At 42.3% G+C, this 26195-nt stretch overlaps 1 protein-coding gene across 4 annotated transcripts in view; it reads right to left on the reverse strand.

The window, feature by feature from the left end:
• Positions 1-5773: 5773 nt before the first annotated feature.
• The window catches only part of nlgn2b (neuroligin 2b), a 151632-nt gene continuing 131210 nt past the window's right edge, over positions 5774-26195 (reverse strand). For all 4 annotated transcript variants that reach the window (XM_089017108.1, XM_089017107.1, XM_089017109.1 and 1 more), the window contains 5 exons: positions 20241-20426; positions 18244-18509; positions 17992-18145; positions 16377-16743; positions 5774-14303 (listed from right to left, as the gene is read on the reverse strand). In XM_089017108.1, the coding sequence (XP_088873234.1) occupies positions 13376-14303; positions 16377-16743; positions 17992-18145; positions 18244-18509; positions 20241-20426 (1901 nt within the window). In that variant the 3' untranslated portion in view covers positions 5774-13375. The remainder of the gene's footprint in view (positions 14304-16376; positions 16744-17991; positions 18146-18243; positions 18510-20240; positions 20427-26195) is intronic.

Here is a 26195-nt window from a genome sequence, read left to right on the forward strand (position 1 = left end):
ATCCCACGAAATTACAGACCACCATGACCATCCATCCATTCATATATTATCCCATAAATTGTAGAGCAGAAGACCCCAACCCCCGGGCCGCAGACCGGTACCGGTCCGTGGGTCATTTGGTACCGGGCTGCGGAGAAAGAATAAATCATTTCCATAATTTTAGTTTTATTTATTATCTGTTGCTCGCCTGTTCAAGCAACTTTGTGAGGAGATGGACGCTGAACACAGACGCCTTGCTTTCTCTTACACACAGAAATGAGATGGTTATCCCGAAGGATATCGCTTTCCAGAGTGTTTGAATTACGAGAGAGACTGCAGAGACTTTTCTCAGAAAAAAAGTCGCAGCTTGCAGCGCATTTCCGTGACGAGGAATGGGTCGCAAAGCTCGCTTACTTGTGCGACATATTCAACCTGCTAAATGAACCTGTCACTTCAGGGGAAAATGACAAGTGTCTTCAAGTTGGCTGATAAAGTAGCTGCATTTAAAGACAAACTGGATATGTGGGGACGGCGCGTGAATAGCAGTGTATTTGACATGTCTCAAACATTGGCAGGGTTTTTGGAAGAGCCCGAGCCTTCATTCCTCCAGGTGATGCACGAGCACATGTCTTTGCTTTTATAAGAGTTTGAGCGCTACTTCCCAGCCACAAAAGACCCACGAACTGCCAAGGAATGGATCTGCAACCCATTTGTCAACAAATCAGGTGAGTCCAGCATGCCTGTGCAAGAGGAAGAATAACTGCTGGAGTTCGCAAATGATGGCGGACTTAAAAGTATTTGAGACAACAACTGTGCCGGTGTTCTGGATTAAATGATGGCAGCATACCCCAAGATTGCCACAACAGCACTGAAAGCCCTGTTGCTGTTTCCGACATCTTATTTGTGTGAAGCGGGGTTTTCTGCAGTGACAGCAACCAAAACAAAACTACAGAGTAGACTAGACATAAGCAAGACACTTCGGGTGTCATTGTCTCCCATTATCCCTAGATGGAACCGTCTCATTCCAGAGAAACAAGCTCCCACTCATTCAGTTGTAGTGAGTTGTATTTTTCATGCGCGTTGTACTTGGTTTTGTGGTGCTGTAGCCATTGAGGAGGAGCACACACGACTGATTGTGGAGACGTGTTTATTCCAACGACTAACAAGTGGATCTAACTCAAACAGAAAATGCAGTGAAATATATGTAACATGCACCCGCCCCCTCCTGTGCACCTGCTGGGTGAGATGCCTGGTCCTAGTGCCCGCCACTTAGCCCCCCCAGGACACCCAGAAGGAAAGTCAAGGTGAAAACTTTGCTGGACGCTTGACCAGCCTGCCACAACGATGCAGTCCTTCGTTCGGTGGTGGAGGTGACGTTATTTGGGCAGGTGACCCGGGTGAGACCTGAGTGGGGAAACAACACTCAACACTGGCATGCCGCTGTGAGGCTGGACGTTTCGGAGGGCGTGCGCGACGTGGAACCTGGGCCGGCGAAATGTCCTCGCCCGCAACTAAATGAGCCGGTTTGAGCCTGTCTACTGAAATGCCCTCCCTTCGCCAACCCATATCAAGCACAAAAATCTTTTCACCATGTTCGAGCACTCTAAACGGGCCATCGTACGGCGGTTGGAGCAATGGGCATCGTGGCGCACAAAGACAAACCGGGCTGACCTCAGAGCAGACGGAACAAATACTTTGGGGACACAGTGGTGAAATCGTGCTGGAGTTAGGGGCTCTCCTGGCAAAAAAGGGAAAGAAGGTGCACCCGGAGCTTCAGGCAGAAATTCACCAGGGACGCCGAGCGGCTGGCCGAGTCTGCCGAACTCTGCCGGAGCGGCGTTAAGGTCTTCTTTTGGGTCGGAACGTAACCCGAGCAGTACCCACGGAAGCCGGTCGACCCAGTACTGTCCGTCACTGTCGGTAGCGCGGCTTTAAGTGACTGGTGGAAAAGTTCACACATCCCGTTAGCATGCGGGTGGTAGGCCATAGTGTGGTGTACCTGCACACCCAAGGACTGCGCCATGGCCGACCAGAGCTCGGACACAAACTGGGGGCCCCTGTCCGAGGTGATATCGGATGGCGTGCCGAAACGTACGACCCAGGACGACAGAAATGCGCGGGCTATATCTGCCGAGGTCGTGGGGGACTGCTTCCGGCCACCTAGTGGTCCGATCTACCATAGTGAAGAGATGTGTGCAACCCTGCCAAGGAGGGAGGGGCCCGACCAGATCCACATGGACGTGGTCAAATCTCCTGGCCGGAAGGCTTGCCCAGGTGTGCCTGACAAGCCACGCATGCAGCTGCCCACTTCCTGACATCCTTTCGTAACCCAGGCCAGACAAACTTGGCCCCAAGTAGTTTGACTGATGCCCGGACGCCAGGGTGTGAGAGGGAATGAATAGAATCAAAAATTCGCCAACGCCACTCCTGCGGAACCACGGGACGAGTGCGACCCGTAGACACATCGCAGAGGAGAGCAGGACCCCCCTTCACACAGTGCCACCTCTTCAAGTTTCAGGGCCGTGCCTGCTGCCTTGAGTTCGTGGATGTCCGGATCCTCAGATTGGGCGGTGGCCATCTCTGAAAAATCCACCCCAAGCTGGACTGGACACACGATCGCACGTGACAAGCAATTGGCCACAGGGTTACATTTGCCGGCCACGTGCTGAATGTCTGTTGTGAATTCCGAAATGGCCGCTAAATGCCGTTGCTGTCGGGCCGACCACGGTTCAGTCACATTCGACATGGCGAATGTGAGTGGTTTGTGATCCACATATGCGGTGAACCGGCACCCCTCGAGGAGGAAATGCAAATGGCGCTTTGCAAGATAGAGTGCTAACAACTCTGTCGAAAACACTATATTTGCGTTCGTTATCTTGCAGCTTCTGACTGAAAAATGGGGCTGCCATTCGTTCTCCACAAGCTGCTCAACCACCAGCCCTACGGCAACATCAGACGCATCGGTAGTCAAGGCCACCTGTGCGGTTGAGATCGGGTGGACCAGAAGAGTTGCAACCGCAAGAGCTTCCTTGGCTCGTTGAAAGGACTGTGCTCGTTGCGGGGCCCACTCGACGGGGCCATTAGCCTTCTTTTTTCTCAAGGCGCCGTAGAGGGGTTGTAGGAGTTCGGCTGCGTAAGGAAGAAACCGGTTGTAAAAATTGATCATGCCCAAAAACTCCTGCAGAGCCTTAACTGTGGCCGGGCGGGGGAAATCCAGTACTGCCTGCACTTTGGCAGGTAAGGGGATGGCGCCCTGTGGAAAAATGCGGTGCCCCAAGAAATCGATCTTGGACAGACCAAATTGGCAGTTCACCGGTCGTAATGATAAGGCCGTGCGAATCAAGACGCTTGAAAACCTTAGTTAAGTGCGACAGGTGTTCCTCCGGTGAAGGGCTGGCCACAAGGATGTCATCTAGATAGACAAATACAAAATCAAGGCCTCGCAAGACTGAGTCCATCAGTCTTTGAAAGGTCTGTGCCGCCCGCTTCAGGCCAAAAGGCATGCAGATAAATTCAAAGAGGCCAAATGGGGTAATCACCGCAGTTTTTACCACATCCTCTGCCCGTACCGGCACCTGGTGATAACCGCGAACTAGATCTACTTTAGAAAAGATCACGGCGCTGGCCAAACGTGCAGAAAAAATCTTGAATGTTCGGGATGGGATAACGGTCATGTGTGGTTATGTTATTAAGCAGATGAAAATCACCGCACGGCCGCCAAGTACCGTCACTTTTGGGCACCATGTGTGATGGTGAGGCCCACGGGCTGTTGGAACGCCTCACGATGCCCAAGCGCTCCATCGTTGCGAACTCCCCTTTCTCCATTGCCAATTTTGCCGCATCGAGGCAACGAGCGCGGGCAAAAACTGGCGGGCCGACCGTGGGGATTAAATGCGACGGGAAATCGGTCAGCAGATGTTTGTAAACGTTACCTGACGTTAAATAATCTGCGTGATAATGCTCCGAGCCCTACAGCCTCACACGGGAAAGTCGCGAACGATATGGCGTCAATCAAATGGCGGTTAGCAATGTCCACAAGTAGTCCGTGAGCACATCGAAATCCGCGCCGATTATCGGGACTGTGATCGAGGCAACAATAAAGTTCCACTTGAATTGCCGTCCGTGGAAGCGCACAGTCACCGACCTGGAGCAGAAGTTGGCGATGGGCGAGCTGTTAGCTGCGCACAGGGGAGGCCCGCACCCAAGAAAGAAATAAAAAAACAGTTTACATGCCTGTCGTATCATTTTATTTTGTTGTATTTATCCGCCAGTCCGTTAAAATATTGTCTGACATTAAACCGGTCCGTGGCGCAAAACAGGTTGGGGGCCACTGTTGTAGAGAAACTACTGTTTGTATTGTACAGTATTTCCCCACAGCTTACTACAGGAACATTCATATGAACCTGCACTCCCACCAAGTGGCATATATACACTACTGCAGGATGATTATAATAGCAATATTATACTGTACATCTACGTATTTTCAAACTTGTTTCCATATGTAAGGCGCACCGGACTATAAGGCGCACCTTCAATGAATGACGAAAGTTTTCAAAATATAGTACGTAAATATATAAAAGTTTTCCAAATGTAAGCAGACCACATTATAAGATGCTCAGTGACGTGCGGTGAGGTTCATGGCTGGTGAGGCACTGACGTCATCACAGTCAGATTTAGAAACATATGAACACAACAGAGTAGCTTATTCACCATTTGATTGGCAACGGTTAACGTGTTTTGTTTAAAATGTCATGTCAGCATTCTTTATATATACAAAGTGTAGCATAGAAAAAAATAATTAAAAAATAACGTTATTATCGTGTTACCTTTACTTATTAATGAAGTCCATGCGCCACTCCTTCTGAAGAAAGGCATCGATAACTTCTTTGTAGAAGCCTTCCTTATCTTTCTTCAGTTTTAAAAGTCTCTCTGTCTCAATGGAGATCACTGCCAGTGAAGAAAGTCATCCTTGATCAGTCCTGTTCCGACGGTATGTTTTCAGTCTTTTCAGTGCTGAGAATGACCGCTCCACTGATGCTGGAGCAACTTTGTCACATCACGAATAGTTTCAATGAGATCCTTCTGGCCCAAAAAGCTGAGAATCTGTCCAGGAGATTTACATCCATCACTCATCGTTTGTGAGCTATACAGTCCGGTGTTGGTCTTACTTTAATTGTTATCTCTTGCTTCGATTGAAAGTCCAGTTTAGAAAATTCTTTCAATTTAGATATGTAATCCTCCATTTTGAAATTAAGGCCAAGCAACACGAAAAAAATGACTGGATGGTTGCACTAAACTTGCTGTTTACTGTAGCTTGCTGTCACTAATTCTATTATTCTGCAGCCGAGGCGTCACAAGAAGAATCTCTGGAATCACCAGCACCCCCTGTCATGAGGCAGGAGAAGTGTGCCTCACCTATCCACACAGTTTTGATAAAAATAAAATAAACACTGTAGTACAGTGTTTATAATGTACAGTGACTGTACTATTATACTACTATACTACATCAGTGGAGCGGTCATTCTCAGCACTGAAAAGACTGAAAATATACAGTCGGAACAGGCCTGATCTAGGATGACTTTCTTCACTGAGACAGAGAGTCTTTTAGAAATGAAGAAAGATAAGGAAGGTTTCTACAAAGAAGTTATCGATGCCTTTCTTCAGAAGGAGCGGCGTATGGACTTCATTTATAAGTAAAGGTAACACAATAATAACATTTTTTAATTCTTTTTTTCGATGCTACAGTTTGTATATATAAAGAATGATGACATGACATTTTAAACAAAACACGTTAACTGTTGCCAATCAAATGGTGAATAAGCTACTCTATGGAGTTCATGTTTATAAATCTGACTGTGGCGACGTCAGCGCCTCACCAGCCATGAACCTCACTGCACGTCACTGAGGGGGAAATAGAGTGAGTGGCTGCTGACGGTAGTTGCGAGACCTGTTGTGGCTCAATACGACCTAACATATAAGGAGCACCTGCATATAAGGTTCAGGGTCATCTTTTGAAGAAAATGAAGGCTTTTGGTTGTGCCTTATACACCGGAAAATATGGTAGTTATTTCCCTATATGTGCTACTTGACTGTTATTTCTGAGGTTTGGTCATGAATGTGATTTTAAATGCCCCTAAACCCAGAAGATATTGAAAACTAATCATAGATCGACGAATGGATGAATGGCGGTGTTTAGACGAAATGTGGTCTCCGTGACACACTTTGCCACTAGCGGTTAGTAATAGGCTGACTATTATGACAGTATTTTGATTTATAACAAGTTTAAAAAAATCTTTTATGACATATACTGTATTTCCCGAGTCAGCATTGTGTAATAGTGGTTGTTTATTCTTCGAACCTAAAGCTCAACTAACTATGAGGCCTTCACTTGCCATTTGCAGAAAGTCTCCTGACTGACCTGGGAACGACTTAGGTGCCCACCAAGAACCGCTGAGCAAAGTGGCTGGTGAGAGAAAAGTCTAGGCTATAGGCTTCCTGGCCCCTACCTGGATAATGGGAAGAAAATGGATTTTTGGAAGCATGTGCCATTTCTAAATGTCCTTAATAAGATCATATATGCTATGGATCAAATCCAAATGTATTGTACCGGTAATAGACATCAAATGTGCTGTAGTAGCTGTGCTTTGCTGCCCTCAGCCCGCATGCCAATGGAAACTGCCAGATGAGTGGGAGCAACAATCCTTCACAGCCCTAATAAATCATTTAGAGTGACTGAGTATTGTTATTCATCCAACCATCAACCAACTTGCGTTTTGAATCTAATCTGGAGTTATGACAATCAGAAGTAATGCAGGCAAACCCAGTGATGCATTAATCTGAACAGGCAATTTCTTTATCTGCCAGCATTTTCAGCACACGGAATTTTCCACATCCTTGTTATAGAGTGCAGAATTCCTGTGGTGGTGTTGGTGAATTATAGAGTCAAATGGAATCCTGGAATTCAACAAGCTTTGGAATATTAACTGATCTTATACATACTTTAAATACATACTTTTTTGTCCGTACTTTACATACTATAAATACATTTTACCTCTGCTTTGTTTAAACCTTGATTGCCGTTTTAATATCTGAGTGCATCATTCTCACAACAGCATGTGAATCTCTCCAGTGTGTCCTGGGTTACCCCCTAAAATGGGACATGCCCATAATAACTTGCCCGAGAGGTGTTCAGGAGGCAAAACAGATGCCCGAAACACCGTAAATGGAGTGTGCATCAGAAATAAATTAAAAAAAAAACCATTTACATCACCAGATATACTGTCTCAAATCTATACTGTATTTAAATGAGACGCTTGGGTTATTTTGTGCTACTTTGCTACTTTTACAGCTCAAAAACTTCATCAATTGTTGTGTAAATCATTCATTTATTTGTATTTAAAAAGGCTAGTTGGACTTGACTAGCGCAAAATGTCCTTGAATGATCGGTGTATGTTGCCATCTAGTGATGAACGAGCAGTACTTCCGAGGCTTTGCTTACAGGGAAAGCATGATTATCTTCAGAGGTAATTGGCTCGAGCAGAGGAGATAAATGATGCCACAAAATCTGCATCAGTCATCTGAACAATATAATCTATATATGATGAATGTGCTGAGGTTTAGACAAAGGAAATGAATGTTGTGTAAATCATCCATAAATTAGTAGTCAATTTCTTATTGAAGCAATATTTCAGGGCAATTATATCAAACTTCTTTAAAATTCAGGGGGAGGAGACCAAGATCAGGATAAAGGATCATTGTAAGACGTTTTCAGCGGGGTGGCCAGGATGACAGAACACCTCACACAAAGTTGAATCCCCTTTCTGTAATTGAGAACTCATTTTTGCCATACCCACCACAGTTTGGGTATCACAAAATAAAATGCGACATCTCCAGAATCTTACCCAATGCACATTTTTTGTTTGTTTTCTAAGCTTTTCTGAACTAGTCAATCGTCATCTTTTATTTACATAAGACAGAACACATTTACTCCAGCTATTTTAAGGAACATGGGACTTTTGTCGCGCAGAAACTTTATGTGATCAGAAAAAAAACTCAGATCAGTTTTGCATTGTGCACCAAAAAATCACAGAAAATCAGCTGGCAAATGGAGCGCAACAAAAATAGTGTTCCCCAGTGTAATAATTTCCTAGATAAATCCTCAGTAGAATTTTTTTTCACAATATCACCAAAGAAGATGATGGAAAATAATTTGTTTAACAATGTTTGTTGTTGTTTTTTTTAAATGTTTTCCAGTTCAGATACACAACATACAGTGTGTAATAGCCTCTATTTGTAATTGAAATCCCCGCATGGTCATGATGCTCTCTCACAGTATTTGGAGCTTCAAGCATATGACTGAATCAGACTAAATGAGTGAGACAAACAGGTGCAAGCATTCTTTTTTTACCACTCTAGCAACAAATGTCGTAGGCTGCTGAGAATTAATTGCCATATGTTCGATGCATTTTACACCACTTCTCATGACTATTTGCCAGCATCGAAACTGTGTAAAAATGTAAACTTGGTGAGTGTGCTTCCGTTTCCCGTTGGTTTTTCCAGACTGTATACATTCCTCCCATTTGCGCTTTTGGATGGGCGGCAACAGAAACCTCTGACAAACCGATAAGCAACTTTTGAACCATCCTCAGAACATTGCAAAAGATAAGCAAACCAATCACCATGAAAAGATCCTGAAATCTCCCAATAACAGTATAAATTGTATGACAATTTAAGAGAATAATAATTTGACCTAAAAGCATCACAAGGTCATATTTTATGGTTTGTTTGGAGCACATTTCAAATATCTGCTTCATCTCTTCTTTTCAGACTTGTTTCCGTCTTCTGTTCTCTGCAACTGCCCTTTGGCTTTCGAACTAATGAAAGGACTTATTTTATTCAAAAGCTACCTTCACAACTGATGGGATAATTCCGTGGAAATCCTTGGACCGTCATATGCAATTTTATTTCCACAACACGAAAGCTTACCTGAGCTCCTAAATTATGCTGATACTGAACTGAACTTTTATCTTTTTTTCTAGGTCGGCTACTCATGTGCCCATAACCTTTGGGAATTTTACTCTGGAGCTGTAGAAGAAAAGACAAATCAAACATACACAAGAGCTAAAATCAAGTAAATCATCTAAACTTTTGCACCTGTTCCCACAAACAGAAAGTTCGGCCAGTCAATCAAAACCAAACGACAAATAATATTTACAAATCCCAGTTTGTCCTCTTACATTTAAAACATGTACAATTTTGTCTGTGTGTTGGTTTTTGTATCCTCTTCTTTTTTTAGTCCTCTCAAGTCCTGTAAGGAATGGCAGTCCAGGGCTTCCGTTTGTTGTTATCCTCCGCGCACATGATACACGACATTTACACTGAGAGAATCCCACGGCCCTTGATTTTGTACTATGAATAATGCCTAACGTTGAAGTTTTTTTAATTGTTTTTTTTTTTTTAATGCATCATCTGTGCATCGATTGCTGTGAATGTCATTTATTCACCATCACATCACTGAATGGCTATTCAGTACAGTCTCAATGTTCGGTGGGTTTTCTTCAGAAATGCAGATATTCAGTTGTGCAAGTGATGTGGAAATGCACTTTACAAGATTCTCACCCATTATAAATAGATCTCATTCTCGCTTGGATGAGGAAAGCAACAAAAGAGGTGGGAAGATAGGTGTTAAGCAGTCTTCAAACCCGCAAAGCATGTGGCTAACGTCGGTCACATACACAAATCTAATGTAGACTACAGCCATGTCAAGTTTCTTTTGTTTTCCTTCCTTTTTTTGTTTGTTTTACTTCCTATAACATGAAGTGTTTTCTTGTCATTCAGAGACAACAACTGTGCAAACATCACCATTGGCAAAAGATAAAGAGAAAGCGCAAAATAAACAAAAAGAGGCTTGAGGGGGAATCAGTCTTTGTGGTCATAGGGGACAGCCTCTTCTTAGGATGTGAAAAAAATAAAGATGAAATATTAACTCTCAGTTATAGTTTTACACAATATTCATTTCCTAATACTTTAGAGATTTGTCCAAGTACCACAAAGTGCAGCTGACTTTGATAAAAGAATGTCATGTAGCCAAACTCATTTAAAAAAAAAGAATCCAAATGTTCCTTAAGAAGAAACATCATCGTGCAATGCAGCAGAAGGAAACTCCATGTTCTTTTCTTAAATAAGGATATCTTGAATCCATGTTCACGAAAAGAAGAAACCACAAAAAACAAAAATGAAAAGGTTGGCACTTTTATCATGGTAATTCCTTCAGTTTAAGATAGTCAGCGTGAACCTCTCCAGGCAGTCCACTGGATGCCAGCCAGAGAAGAACTTTATCACAGTACTTGGCACCAAGAATGCTGGTAAAAATGAGATATCAGAATACACCCTCCCCCATTCTTATCTTTAGAATTTGAATAATAATACATCATTTACATTTGGGATTTTGTATAAAAGACTCCAACAGGGAAAACGAGTCTTGGTGGGATTGCATGAAAAAAGAAAGTGTCATTACGGGTCATTCATGGGTTAATGAAATGAAACGGGGAGCAAATGCGATGAGGCAGCAAAGAATTGGAAAGAGTGAAATGGTTTGGAGATTTATGGGGGCGGAGGGGGTGTAGCGACACCCACAGTGAGGAAACAAACAAAGGTACAAGAGCACGGATGAGACAAAATGACTAAAATGGGCAGCCTGAATTTCAGGTTGTAAGCCACGGACTGAACATCACTAACTTCCTGTACAACCCAAAAGTTGAAGCCCCAATCTGGAAATGTCAAAATGACAAATCCAATAGCCCCAGACAGAAAATGTCATTTCAAATTCAAGGCATTTTTCCCTCTCTCCTTCAAATCTTTCTTGTCTCAACCCTTGTCAAATGTTTCTCACTAAAACACAGAACACAGTACCAGCTGTTGGAGCATATTGTTCAACACACATGAGCGAATCTCCCTTCCAGATTGGGCCTTAAAGCTGCAATTTGTAAATTTCAAGAAACCACTGGCTCGTGACAGACAGTGTTTGGGCAGATATGGTCTGCGGCAAAGTTAATGTTTTTTTATACTATACTTCATAAATGAATGAAAGATGTGTGTTAAAAGAATCAAACAATATGCACAATGTGTCACAGAATATACCAAGCTCAGAGCTTCTCTGAAACAGAGTCTTGGAACGAAATGGCGCTTTTAAAACACCAGAAATCGCATGGTGTCACCGAGCCAAAGAAGGAAAGCATTTAAGGACTTTTAGTGAGATCATCCCATCATATAAGACTACAAGGTCCACATTTCACAAAACTTTATATATCCGTATATTTGGAGAAGCTCAGTGGAGTCGATGAAGACCTCGGGGAATCTAATTGGATGCTTGGGAAATGCTATGATCGCATAGCGACACAGTGACAATCTTGTCACATCATTTGTTTTTCTTTTCCAGAAACTCACATTTGAATGTATTGCAGAAAAATATGTATATACAGTATAATATTGAGGGAAAAAAAGGGTCTCATTGACCCTCATTTTGTGATTTTGGTTACATTGCTCCTTGGGCTATGCCATTGCTAAGATTTTTCTGCATAACAGAATGAGAACAGGAAGCGAGAATGTACAGTATAAGATAAAGGCTAAACTGAATTGACCAAAAGTGTCATGAATTGACGACAAAAAATACAGGTCAAATATGTCTCTCCAAATCATAGCAATCGGCAAATGCCATTCAATTATGCTCCTTTGGCACTGCGAGCGTTGGAGGGGTGACATCATCTGATGAGATGTTGGGTAAGTGCTTTAACCCCGTGGCGATTCCATTCATCTCACCTTTCTGCGTCTATAGTTTTTGAACGGAAGGAAAATCAAGCAAAGCTTTTAGTGGTCTTTGATTGAATTACAATCTGATTGGAAATGGCTATGAAATTATCAGAAAAAAATACAACCCCGCAACTGTGATGTATTGTACTCATAAATCGCAAGTAATGAGAAGACATGCCAATGAAAGAAATGAATTGTAACGCTGGTTGATATATCATTGCCCACCCTAATGATCCTCAGGAAAATATGTCTCCAATAGACAGCGACCGGTGCAGGGTTGACATCAGAGCAATCCAGTGGTGGGCCGTCAGTGCCTGCGATACCTGTTCTCCTAGCCTTAAAATATCAGAATCACAGATTAATATGAATTATAATTTATCCATGACTTCTGATTAAATAATTCCGAATTGGTTTTCAGCTTCCTTTCATTGCTTTTCCCTTGTTGTGCCACTTCCAGATGTGTGTTTTTGTATTTAAGCATTTCACCAATCACATTTCAGCCATCATTTGTTACCAGGGTCAGAATTCTACCTGTACGCCTTCACAACCAGTTCTGCACGCCCTGGAGCATAAAAATCAATGTCGGAGAAACTGTTGCTTTAATATAACAGAGTTCGAGTTGGCAACCCAAGGCTGCTGGAAGGCGCTGGAAAAGTCGAGTTTTCTCAAATTATGGTTGGCTAGTCACATGAATGGCTAGTCACATACTGGCCAGAGCTAGCACACTGTATCTGTAGCGAGCCGCATAAACAAATGTGTTGATTTAATAGTGGTTAAAAAATAAATAGGTGTTTAAAAGAGAAGAAATTGATTTCGTTGCAAATCTACTATGAAAGCCATTTTCAAAACGGATGTTTTAAGAATAGATGGACATCATTAAGAAATGTTGGACAGCTTTGAATACTAGCAAAAATAGCAATTTTATGAGATTATCGTGAATCCACATGTTCATAGTAACAGTTTAATGACAGTATTTCTTGAGTTTTTTTCAAGTCACGAGTTATTTTATGGCCAATGGCACCTTCTAGGGGACATGTAGTAATATCACACCACACTTGCAGCTGTGGAGTGATTCAGACGTAGCACAACTGAAGGCCTAGGAGTGACTTGCACAGCCAGCCACTGGAGCAATCTGATTCGATTTCTACTCAGAGATTGAACGCAACACTGTGACTTTTCATGTCCTTCGTTCACCTCTGACCTCCCAAGGCAAAAAAACAAAACCATACAGCTTAGACCATATGTGACCAAAATGTAGGCCGAGAAAATAACCAGCTGGACACTTTGTTACTCTGAAGAAGCTTGACTCCTTGTGTGCCGACGGGGTTATCTTGAGAGTGCAAAAGCAAGCAGTAGAATAAGATTTGGATACACAACGTTATTTGTAATCGCTTTTCTCATAAATCACAGTCAACCTTGACCGGCGATTACGCTTATAGAGGTATTTGTCACCGCTTAAAATCTTACAAACTGCAGCTTTATTGAAGGGCTTCATGAAAAATATCTAGTAAAGAAGAGTAAGAGGATGATGAGGGTGACGATGTATGGTACGACTCCGCGGCGGGGCTTGGGGGGGTTGTGCCGGGTCCTATACGCGAGTAGTGGAGTGTTGGTGTGGCAGGGCATTGTTGCTGTGGCTAGGGACGGGTGTAGTGGAGGGGGCTGGAACGGGAGGGTACGTGTTGAAAGGGTGGAGGGCCTGCATACTGCTGATGGCGCTGGGGCTCATGGTGATGGTGTTGGCCGTCATGAGCGGCACATCCTCCGGCGCCCGCCGCAGCGCCAGCGTGTAGTCAGGCGGGCACACCGGAGGCCGCAAAGGTTCCAGGTCCCCGTGGATGCCGCGGGAAGGGAGGGGGGTGCCGTGCTCCAGCTCCACTCTTTGCTGCTTCATCTGCAGTGACATCAGCTCCTCTTCCTGACTCAGGGCCAGGTCGTTGTGAGGCGGGGACCCGACGACGCCCAGGCTGACGCCCATGCCCATGGTAGCGCCACGCTGCGGGGACAGGCGGCGGTGACGCCTCTGCATGAGTTCGTGGCGCTTGTCTCGTTTGTAGTAAAGAGCGGCAAAGGCCAAGACGTTGAGAAAAAGGAGAGAAGTGCCCACGGCTACCGTCACACTAAGCTCCGTGGAATAGTCCCTCGTCTCGGGAGGGAAGGGCGTGTTGCGGGGTCGCTCGGAGCCGTCGGGCTCGGGAGGATAGGTGGAGATTACGGGGTGCCTTGTCGAATGGGTACCGGTGTTGTGGTTGACCTTCCCCCGGGGGTTACCTCCGGGCGGCAGTCGGGTCGTGATGGAGCTGATTATTTGCTTGTGGAGGCTATGCAGGTGTGGTACCAACTCCAGCCAGAAGGCTACCTTGTTGGCCCGGTAGTTGTCTCTGACGCGAGGCTTGAGGCCGATATGCAGGTACTGCTTGTCTTTGGAGCTGAATTTGGTCCAGATGACTTCCTCAAAACGGTTTGGTTTGGTGTGGATGAACGTGGTGTCCTGAGGAACCGGTAGGTTCGGATCACTGGAAAACAGAATGAAGGAGATTGATCGTGTCTTTGGAACTGTAATATTGATGAGCACTACATTGAAAAAAAATAATAATAACTGGAAAAACAAAAAGAATTTTACACTCTGCAGAGATGCTACACCACTAATCACATTATATCCAACCAATCTATTTCGTGACAAGTCTCAACAAGCATGTCACAGTCACCATGGCAAACTCCATTTTATTCAGTTATGTACATGCAGGAGGCTTCAAAGACTCAATTGTTCTTTATATATATATTCATGCACTATCATGGCACTATACTGTGTGTGTGTGTGTGTGTGTGTGTGTGTGTGTGTGTGTGTGTGTGTGTGTGTGTGTGTGTGTGCGCGTGCATATATATATATATATATATATATATATATATAGATAGATAGATAGATAGATAGATAGATAGATAGATAGATAGATAGATAGATAGATAGATAGATAGATAGATAGATAGATAGATAGATATACAGTAAAGTCTCGTTATATCGATATTCAAGGGAGTCCGAAAAAATATCGATATAACCGGGACTATCGATATATCCGACCCTGTTTGCATGTAATTTTCTCCGTGCATGCATAGAAATAGTATTGATATAACCGGGACTATCGATATATCCGATATCGATATAACGAGACTTTACTGTATATAGATATAGATAGATATATATAGATATATATATATATATATATATGATTTTTTTTTAATGATTTAATTTGTCCATAGCCTGTCATGAAGGATTATAACATTTATTTCCACGGTAGTCGCATGACAATATACGCAAGATAAGCAACGCAGCGTGACATCCACTAGATCAAGTATATGAATTACAGCAATCGTGTGTTCTTTCTGGCCACCAGAGCAAATGTACACATAGATAGTGATCGAATGGCATTGCCACCGCGCTTGCAAGCTATATCATTAGGTACCTCGGCAATGATTTATCACACCGCATGATTGTCATTGTAGGATACCAGCTGTAAAGCTGATGAGATTCTAATACACAATCACTGCAAGAGACTAAATAATGCATTCATGGAGCTATACCACATTTATCTCCTCTGAGTGTTTAGCGGAAATATTTTTAAAATGCAGATCTTATTTGGGATATTGTATTTGATCATGCAGGAATATAGCTCATGTTTTACATATAGATAGCGCATGTTGCGGTGTAATCCAGCAGAGTCAAACTTGTTTTTGTCGCGGCCATATCATATTTAGGGTTTCTGAGGGAAGTACACAGTGTGAATTCAAATAAATACATGGTGGTCTCATTCACACAACAAATCTTTGAATGACGAGTTTTGAAATCGGGGAACTGGTAATCTGTTTGCTCCAATGTGAGATTTATTTTAATGTTTTCATGCACCCTTTAACCTGATAACATGACATAAAAGACAGCTTATTTGACTTTTTACATGATCGAGTACACCAGGGTGTCAAACTCAAGACTCTGGGGCCAATTCCGGACTGCCACATATATCTTGGTGGCCAGCCAAAGTAAATTGTTGGCATCGACGCCATAATTCTTGCCAAATACGGACATTTCCAACATTTATAATATATTGCAAGCATTTCTTTGCTTCCGAGCCATCTTTTAACACTTTCAAGGACATCTGTGACTGCAGTGGACATCTCATCATGTTAATCACATTCACTGTGTAGTTTTATCTCTTGTTCTTATGGATAATTTCATCTGTGGTTTTATTTATGTCCCTGTTTTGTGATTGTAAAGTGTCCTTGAGAACTTTGAAAGACACTTGAAAGACACAAAAATGTATTATTATTATTATTATTAGTATTATTATTATTATTATTATTATTATTATTATTATTATTGTTATTATTCAGGTTACAGGGTGCATGAAATGGTAGCTAGATGCAGAGTTAGGGCCTTGTGATCAGGCAACGGGATTTTTTAATCCAAATGAATTGAAGGTCCACCACATTGGACCTCATAAAATTTGACCTGAGTTTCTTTCCATTGTACTTTACTTCATATAAGATACATGTATTTTCAGATCGGTAGTGTCCTCTTAAATTATCTCCAGACTTACCCCGTCTTGGCAAAGTTGGTCCAGTAGGTCATGACCACAGCACTGAGCATCACGTCATTTTTAGAGAAGTTACACGGGAATAAATCAGTGGCTCCAACCATGGGAATACCAAACACATATGGGATCTCATCTCCGTGGGCAGCGTCAGCCCAATCAGGCCGCGCCTCAGTCTGACAGTGGTGGTGGAACGTGTAGAAGAAGACAGGAGATTGGAACTCGGCGTGCAGTTTGGCGGTGGCCACAGCTGGAGCTACCCACTGGTGGTCTGTGAAGAGGGCCAAGAGGGTTTTCCGACGCATGTCACTGTTGTCCCGGTCGGCCCAGTCTGTATACATGAACTTGATGGTCTCCCTCAGGATATCTTTACCTAAAAGGGAAAACAAATCGTGTTAATAAACACGGACAAAGTAGGAAATACTAATAAAGGTGTCTGACATAAATGTTGGTGATTGTGTCGGGTGTAGCTTGACAAAATATGCATGTACAGTAATCCCTCATTTTTTTCGCGGTTAATGGGGACCAGGGCCACCAGCGATAAACGAAAATCCACAAAGTACAGTTATATAATATTAACCCACGTGATAAGACAGAGTGGGGTGCTGGGAAGGGTTGAGAAGATGCACAGCCAATCTACATTACTGTAAACCATGAGATATCGTGCTGTCATTGGGTGACGTCAGCGCTGGGAAACCAATCAAGCTACAGCCATGTATAAAACCTCTGAGTCATTCCACCTTTTCGGAAGATTTTTTTCCCTGAAAAAAAAATCAGTGATGCATTGAAACTGCCATTAGTTAACCGCGAAGTAGCGAAGGATTACTGTAGTTTGTAATAAACATGAAGTCAAAATGAAAAGGGTTAGATGGCATGAATGATTTCATGAAAGTTAAAGTCATGTTGAGTTTAAGGCAGGAGCATAACAAAATACATTTTAAACGAAAGACCTGCACTGCGTACCACTATAATTAGTCAAAACAAATATTTTTCCATCAGTATATTTTAAGACAATATGATTTAATTAGCTAACCACCTGAAGTATAATTATGGTCGATACATTGCAGTTTTTGCACAGGATAAGCACTGGGCATTGAGGCTTGTATTGCCGGAAAAGAGACCGGCAATGAAGCTAATAGAAATCCAGCCATCAATTTTCGGGACTGTTCAGGTTCAGGGTCATGAGATCTGGAACCTTGTCGCCAGCCAATCAGAGGTCGCATTGAAATACAGACAACCATTCCCTCTCAAAGATCGGAAACTGAATGAAGTCAGGTGATACTGCACCTTCAGTGAGCAAAGTAATGGATCGAACTGGAAATTTATGATGCGCAAACATTTGTGTTGAGAAGGATCGACAAACTGAAACTACTTCTTTGGTTGGGTTTGTTCGAACAGCTCAGCAGAACAAATGTTTAATATTTTCATAAATGCCAAGTCTCGAGAGCGAGACAGTGGTCGCCCGTGTTAGACCGTTATGTTTTAGCTTAGTAAGGGAACTGTGACATTTACTTCTGACAAAAAAAAAACAGGCACTTTTTTCTTTTATTTTTGTGCGGCCCCAAACGTATGAATGTATGTTCCGGTACGGCTTGCTACTATGTTACGTCGGGCAGCTAACCATCAGGGTATCCATAAAGATTGTCGACAAAGTTGGAAATGGTATAGTCAAACGAGGGGGCTGATATCCCATCTTCTCCTTCGCTGTCATCCACAAACTTCAGACCTTCTCCTTGATTCACACCCAGCAATATGTCGTAGTTCAGGAACTCACCCTAGGGGTGGAAAAATCCACAACACACAAGTCACACACTGAGTACCATCGAAAAACCAAAATACAGCGTAAACCAAGGCACAGCACAAGCACACTGACCTGCTGCATTAAAATCTCAGGATCATCAGGTACCACATCACCATCGACAACAGGTCCGAAGGCAATATGGTAGCGTGCAGGCTGTATATCTTGGTCCACCAACTCCCGAAAACTCTTCCGCCTGAGGCAGTCCACCAACTCTGCCATGTCCCCCAGAGTGCAACCAACCTTCTTTGCGAGAATTTTGGTGTACATGACCGGTCGATAGTTGACTGACCAGCTGGAAATGGCGGAGCCACTCTGAGCAATGGCTCTCTGAAACAAACCTACACAAAAGGCAGGAGAACTTGAAGGATCCTGAAAATAAAAAACACAATTTCTCTCTCTCTCTCTCTCTCTCTCTCTCTCTCTCTCTCTCTCTCTCTCTCTCTCTCTCTCTCTCTCTCTCTCTCTCTCTCTCTCTCTCTCTCACTCTATGTCAACAGTGACACATTTGCTAGCAGTAGAAGATACATTCACTGCCTTACAGTCAGCCTGAATAGTTATATAGTACTACATAGTTAAGAGTAAGAGCATTTATAGAGCACCATATTGCAACACAGATGAAGAACCCCTTATTTTCTATTGCTAAGGACAAAAAATATTTCTGCACATTAAGTGCTCGTGTGAGAAGAAACAGCGACAAGGTTAATGGTGACCAGCCTGCACACAGTTTGCAGAAAGCCATCGTTAAGGCTGCAGACGAGATGAAGAGCCACAAAAATACTCGCACTGTTGCACTGCAGGCGTTATGCAAAGTGGCTTTGCTGTCCCTTATTTTTATCTGCAGATTCTGTCATTAATAATTAACCCCACGCACATACACTCACGCAAATTTTACGTGTGCTGCACCCCCGCGCCTTTTCCTTTGAAATCAATTAAGCGGCCTCTCAGCTTGGTTCATCTCTGTTCTGCACAGACAGTGCCTTTAAAAACGGCTTCGACTTTGTCTGCATTCACTCAGGATTACAGCCCAGTTTCAAAGTATGCGAGCGAGGCCTCTGTTAGAACTGCTTTTACATTTATATTAAGTACCACTTGCACACGTGGATGAAAACCAATCCAAAAATAAATAAATAACTGTCAGATTAATGATGAATTTGAACCTTCTGGATCAGCTTGGGCTTTTGAGAAAGAACTACACTATACTCAAGCAAAATTGCTCCCTGGTGCTGCTGAGGGTCTTCATCGTAACATTAGCGGAACCTTTGATGATCATGTCATGAAATTTGTCACTATGACTATGTGCCCTTCTCATGTAACTCAATTTGGTAACCAAAATGTTCATAGTCCAATTTGGCATGAGGCAGTACAGGATTAAACCATTCCAATCGCTTTATTGACAGAATGAAACAAACTGAACTTCAATAAAGCACATTTTTGGACACCTCATTCGACTGCATAACTGTAAGATGAGTATCCAGCATGTTTATCTATAGATCCCACCCCTCACATGGCAAATGGAAGAGGGATTCATTTGATGCAAAAGTAAATTGCCTTCAATGTAAAACCAAACAGCATCATAGCCATCTGTCTCTGTTTTCTGAGTTTGGATTATTAGTGATGTGTTCATCCATTCAAAATAAATAAATGAATACATTGTGGGACGAATGAAGGTTTTCTGATTCTGATTTGGCATCTTGAAGGTCACCTTGCCACCGCAAAGGGTAGCAGTCTGTTCATCACGTAATCTGATTTCTGCAAAGGATTCTGGTTACATTCACGTTCTCAGATTAATCATCACATTTGTGGATTTAGGGATAAAACATCGCATGTGTGATTTTGATTTCTGCCATTCAGAAACAAATATTGAAGGGATTTGTCTGTACGGTCCATTATTCAGATTCCGTCTTCAAACCAACGGAAGGCAGTGAAGATGTGCACACCACAACAGTTTTAACCCTAACCCCAACAAATAACTCTAACCCTAATTTGTAGTCCTAACCCCTAACCCGCTGTCCTGTGTTTTTTTTTTGAAGCGTAAACTCCAACGCAGTCTGCATCCCCGGATTCTTTACCTTCAGAGTGATGAGATAGGATAAGAAGGTTCACACAGGTAGCGCCAGCTCCTGAGCCAAAGATGGTGATTCTCTCCGGGTCTCCTCCAAAGTGGCCGATATTTTCATTGAGCCAGCGCAGTGCCTGGATCTGATCCAACAAACCGTAGTTCCCCTTGGCAGACTGGTCCCCTGTGCTCAAAAAGCCTGCAAAGTAAATTAAAACAAACACACACAAAGAAGTGGTGGAGAATGACACAGTTAAAAAGATTGTGTACAAACAGTGAGGCAGAAATTCAGAGGCACAGTTTGAAATAATTGACTGCGTTGTCATCTGACGCTACAACTCAAGTTTCGGTCTCTTAGGATTTTACAAAAAATAAAATCACTCCACTCTGAATCAGTTCCTCATATTAATGTCGCGCAGGAGACCAGCAATATGAAATTGATACTCAGCCCAGTTTCCATTTTAGTGGCAATCAGATGATGTTTGTGGAATATTTAAGCATCTCTCGCAAAAAAAGGTACAAACAGCACAAGACGTGTTCAACATAAACCACAACCATCGGGGTTTGGGGGTTTGCTTAGTGTGGTCCCCAGAAAAACGGCCATGATCAGTATCAATTTGTGTGAACATGAATAAAAGTGAAAAAAATATTTTTAGGTTAGCAAATTCTGAGGGAAGCTTTATTTTGAAAAGCCAATCATTCAACTCTGTCTTGTTCATGTGATACGTTGGTTAAAAAAAGACTGTCCTCAACACCCAAAAATACTTGGAAAGCTTTTTTTTTTAAAGGGCAAATGGGCAAATAATCAAATAGCACCAGAATTACAGGCAGTCTTTTTCAAGTTCTATTTTTAAAATGCCGCTTTATCGCTATGGATAATTCTCCCACACCAAAACCTGTTTTGCATAATATATAGCGATGGCTTGTAAATGAGGCAATGGAAAAATAAAATCACTTAATATCCTGGTTCCAATTGCACCATGCAATTTTTATGAAGCGGGGTTTTCAGCATTATTGGCAACAACCCCTGTCCAAAAATAAAAAATACAGAATAGCCTGGTCCAAAGGAACACACTTTGGGTGTAATTGTCTCCCATTACCCAGAGTTGGAAAATGTTTGAAAAACAAGTGTGAGGCTCCTAACTAATAATTACAACTACTTTCAGGGTAATGTTTTTGGTGATTTTTATTTCTAAACTTTGTCTTTTTTTCTGTCTAGCAAACTATTTTGTAGACAAATGTGGTTAATGATGCCGAGCTGACTGTCACAGTCTTGTATATTTGAGTACTTGGTCCTGGCGATGATTTCACACTTTCAGGCTTGTCTGAAACTAACAAACAAAATCACTTGGTGACGAGGAAAACAATTTTATGGGACAAACAATTTCAGCTGTTACAGAGAACACCAAAGCATGTTTAGAACGTTTAGTTGTGCACATTAGCCAAAAGTGCTTCGAAGGTTCACGCAGGAAACAAATAACACTGTTGACTTCAGTTTGTTCAGATCACATTTATCAAAGGGTCATTTTCCAGAGTTTCACAAAATTGCATGAAGTTGCTCCCATTATTTACATATGTGAGGCCTAATCTTTGTTTACACCAATGTCTAAATTCTTCATTCTTCACAATCATTCATTTTATATACATATGTTAACCATATTAGTACCACTCACACACTAAACAAATATTCTTATAAAATACAGCGATACATCACCTTATGAATTTAATTGGTTCCCAGAAAGTGTGTAAGGGGAAACGTGTGTCTTCCAAACATTAATTTCCCATAAGAAACCATATAAAATAAGAATAATCAGTTTCCAGGTCCCCATAAAACACAATTTCCTACTAGATAAGCCATAAAACTACACAAAAAATACCTTATTTTATGTATAATAAATATACTATTGTGTTGTAATTAAAGAAATAAATGTTACGGTATAATAAAGTCGTTTTATTTACCTTTGTGATGGTCGTTGATGTAGTTGCCCCTTGATGATATACGAGTGAAGTTGCCGTGCTTTCTCGGCAATAATACCCTCACACATTGTCCCCTGCTAGCTGCTTTTTGTTAATCCAAATAAACAGAAGTTTTTCAACCTCTTCTATTGCCTGAGATTGTTGCTTCGACAACACAGAAACACCCATAGCCACACGTAGCAATGATCAATTTAGCATACTGCTACCGGGACGCTAAGTCACACAGACGCACACCTCGTTCGTGTTTTTCGATGATCTCCTTCTTCCGCTCGACCATAATTTTCTTTCGTGTCCTCTTCAGCTTAACACTAGCCTGTGGTCGGGTCTTTTTCGGTCCCCAAAACTATCCACTCAATAACAAACCACGTCTGCACTGAGTGCACTCAAAGAAAGTGGGTGTGGAAAAGTAGTACGGCAGCCACAGTGGTGCCGTTCGGCCGTGTGGTTTGGTGTAAAGTGCCATACCCTGTGAACGCTGGATGATTTTGTGCATATGAGATGCGGGAACATTCTTGCAGCCTCGAGATTGTTTCTGCTTCTACACAATTTTTACAAGGTTTTGCTCCTCTTCTTTTTCTCCAAACTACATGTGGTGCACACGTGGTATGCAGACCACCATTTTTTTAATCGGAGAAATTGTGTATTCTCTGACAGAAGTACAGGGGTGTATTATGGCCATGACTGTTGACATACAGGTGACATTGTTAGTTACTGCTGCCGCGGTAGCGTGGGCAGATTGTTATGCGGCTCTTTGCGAAGATGTGGGCTGCATTTGCTTGATGCTCAACTGCTCACCTTTGTCTTATTTCGTATGCCGTTATTTTAATAGGTACCATTTCAAGATGTCAACATTTTAATCGCATTGTGCCGTGAATGGATTATTGTTTGCTTCGTCTTGCAGAGCGCAAGATGGCACCCATTACACTCAGCCACAATCTGGGCAGAAGTGTACTTCAAATTCATGCCATCATCATGTCATCGATTGGAAGTTGCCCTCACTCATTTGGTTCACGATCCTTTGAAGTTTTTTTTAATTTGATTGACATTGCCACAGGGTAAAAAAAAATATATAATATGGGTGTATGTACTGAATGTATGCATGTCCATCAATCCATTATCCATACCATTTATTCCTCATTAGGGTCGCAAGGGTGCCTACCCAGCCGATTACGGGCACTAGATGGAGGACACCCTGAACTGGTTGCCAGCGAATCACAGGGCACACAGAGACAAACAACCAGTCACTCTCACACTCACACCTTGGGACAATTTTTGAGTGTTCAATCAGCCTGCCAAGCATGTTTTTGGAATGTGGAAGGAAACTGGAGGACCCGGAGAAAACCCACACGGGCCCATGCAAACTCCACACAGGGAGGCCGGACCTTGAACTAATGAACTCTGCACTGTGAAGCCGGTGTGCTAACTATTTTATTTATTTATTTATTTATTTATTTATTTATTTAATTATTTATTCATTTCATTCATTCATTCATTGTAGTTTGCAGTAAGTGACTATCGTTCTCCCAAATCTAACTCTGACCAGAAGAGGTATCATTGCTGACCTTTGCCTGTTGTCAAAACCAGAGTCATGTGCTAGTGTCTGCTCTGTGGATGAGTGCTGAGCTTCCTGCCACCGTTGCTTGGCAACTGTCCAGACCTTCAGGTTAAATGATATGCGCAGATACTCGCTAAAGCATACAGACATGAATGCACTTTCGCTATCATATGAAGAGCTCAATGTGCACGCACATGCACACATAAACAGACATTCACAAACGCGCGCGCACACACACACACACACACACACACACACACACACACACACACACACACACACACACACACACACACACACACACACACACACACACACACACACACACACACACACACACACACACACACACACACACACACACACACACACACACGCATACACATTCAACCAAAACACAAACAGCTTGTGAACTTGCATGCAAACATGCCAACTTTGTCTCGTCGTCTTTTTCAAGGGTGACATGACAGAAGCTGTTAGGTTTGCCGTCGTCCACTGATGTGCAAACAACGACACTTCCTCATTCACTAAGTTTGCTCTTCATATCCCCATTTGCTGAGTTGGGCTTCTGGCTGATGTGCTGAGAGAAGCAGCTGACTGTCTCCTGATATGTTTTGACTCCTTTCTGATAACTAAATTGAACATACGTAGTAATAATCTTTATACTACGTACTGGTGAGCCCTTAGCAAAACCATGAATTTGTTTGTAAAATTTCTGCCTAAATTGAAAATACGTAGTAATAATCTTAATACTACGTATTTTCAAATTGGGGATACATTTTACAAACAAATTCATGGTTGTGCTATGGGCTCACCAGTTTCACCCAGAGTGACTAATCTTTACATGGACGAGATGGAGAAACACGCCCTCACATCCTTCCCGGGGACAAAACTTAGCCACTCGTTTAGATATGTGGACGATACTTTTGTCATAATTAAAAAACAAGAAATTCAATCCTTCACAGATCACCTCAACTCGGTAGACATCAACATTAAATTTACTCGCGAGGACATGAAAGAGAACCAACTAGATTTTTTTGATTTTAAAGTAATTATAAAAGAGGACAGAGTGCTAAAAACAGAAGTCTTTAGGAAGGCTTCACACACTGTCCAATACTTGCTTTTCGATTTTAACCACCCTTTACAATACAAACTAGGAGTTATCAGAACCCTCCAGCATAGGGCTAAATTAATATCAACAAGTGTCGAAGGTAGAGAAAAGGAGTCAAAACATATCAGGAGAGCACTCACTAACTGTGGGTACCCTCAGTGGTCATTTAACAAATGTCAGAAAGAAAGAATAGGGAATGAAACAAAAAAAATCTGAAGATACAAAAAGGAGAGGTACCTTACATTGCAGGAGTTTCTGAAAAACGACAGAGTCCATTGGCAACAAAAAAATCCTACTTATTTCAAACCGATAAACACTTCAAGGCAAAAATTAGTGCATCCAAAAGATAGGCTGCCAAATGAAAAACAAAGTAATGTAGTTTACTCAATATATTGTAAGAATGAAAATTGTAAAGAGCAGTACATCGGGGAGACTAAACAAATTCTCAAAGAAAGACTTTATCAACATCGCAGGGATAATAGTGGGCCTCAATCGGCAGTACATATGCACCTAAAAGCCAGCAACCACTCATTTGACAACAACGAGATTAAAATGTTAGCGAAAGAACACAGATGTTTTGAAAAGGGAGTAAAAGAAGCGATTTTCATAAAACAGCTAAATCCTTCATTAAACCGATATGGTGGGGTGACGTTCAACTTGGATCGTTCGTACAACAGCCTGCTTAGGCAACATAGGATTAGTAATACTGATGACGTGATACCGGTGGAAGTGGGGCAATCAGGCCAGTCGTTAGTCAGGACAATAGGAACAGTCAGTGGAGATGCAGGGAGTAGTCCTCTGCTCCCCCCAATCTGAGAGCAAGGACCTATCATAGCAGAGTCCGGCATCACCATGTCTGGACAGTAGGGATATATATATATAACTGGGCAGGCATTCAATTCAATATATATATATATATATATATATATATATATATATATATATATATATATATATATATATATATATATATATATATATATACAGTAAAGTCTCGTTATATCGATATCGGATATATCGATAGTCCCGGTTATATCGATACTATTTCTATGCACGCACGGAGAAAATTACATGCAAACAGGGTCGGATATATCTATAGTCCCGGTTATATCGATATTTTTTCGGACTCCCTTGAATATCGATATAACGAGACTTTACTGTATATATATATATATATACACATAAGGGCGGTCCGGTAGTCGAGTGGTTAGCACACCGGCTTCACAGTGCAGAGGTCGCCGGTTCGCGTCCCGGTCCGGCCTCCCTGTGTGGAGTTTGCATGTTCTCCCCGGACCCGCGTGGGTTTTCTCCGGGTCCTCCGGTTT

This window comes from Hippocampus bargibanti, linkage group LG16, assembly GCF_051943395.1.
Source record: "Hippocampus bargibanti isolate YZ-2025 linkage group LG16, ASM5194339v1, whole genome shotgun sequence".
NCBI lineage: Eukaryota > Metazoa > Chordata > Actinopteri > Syngnathiformes > Syngnathidae > Hippocampus > Hippocampus bargibanti.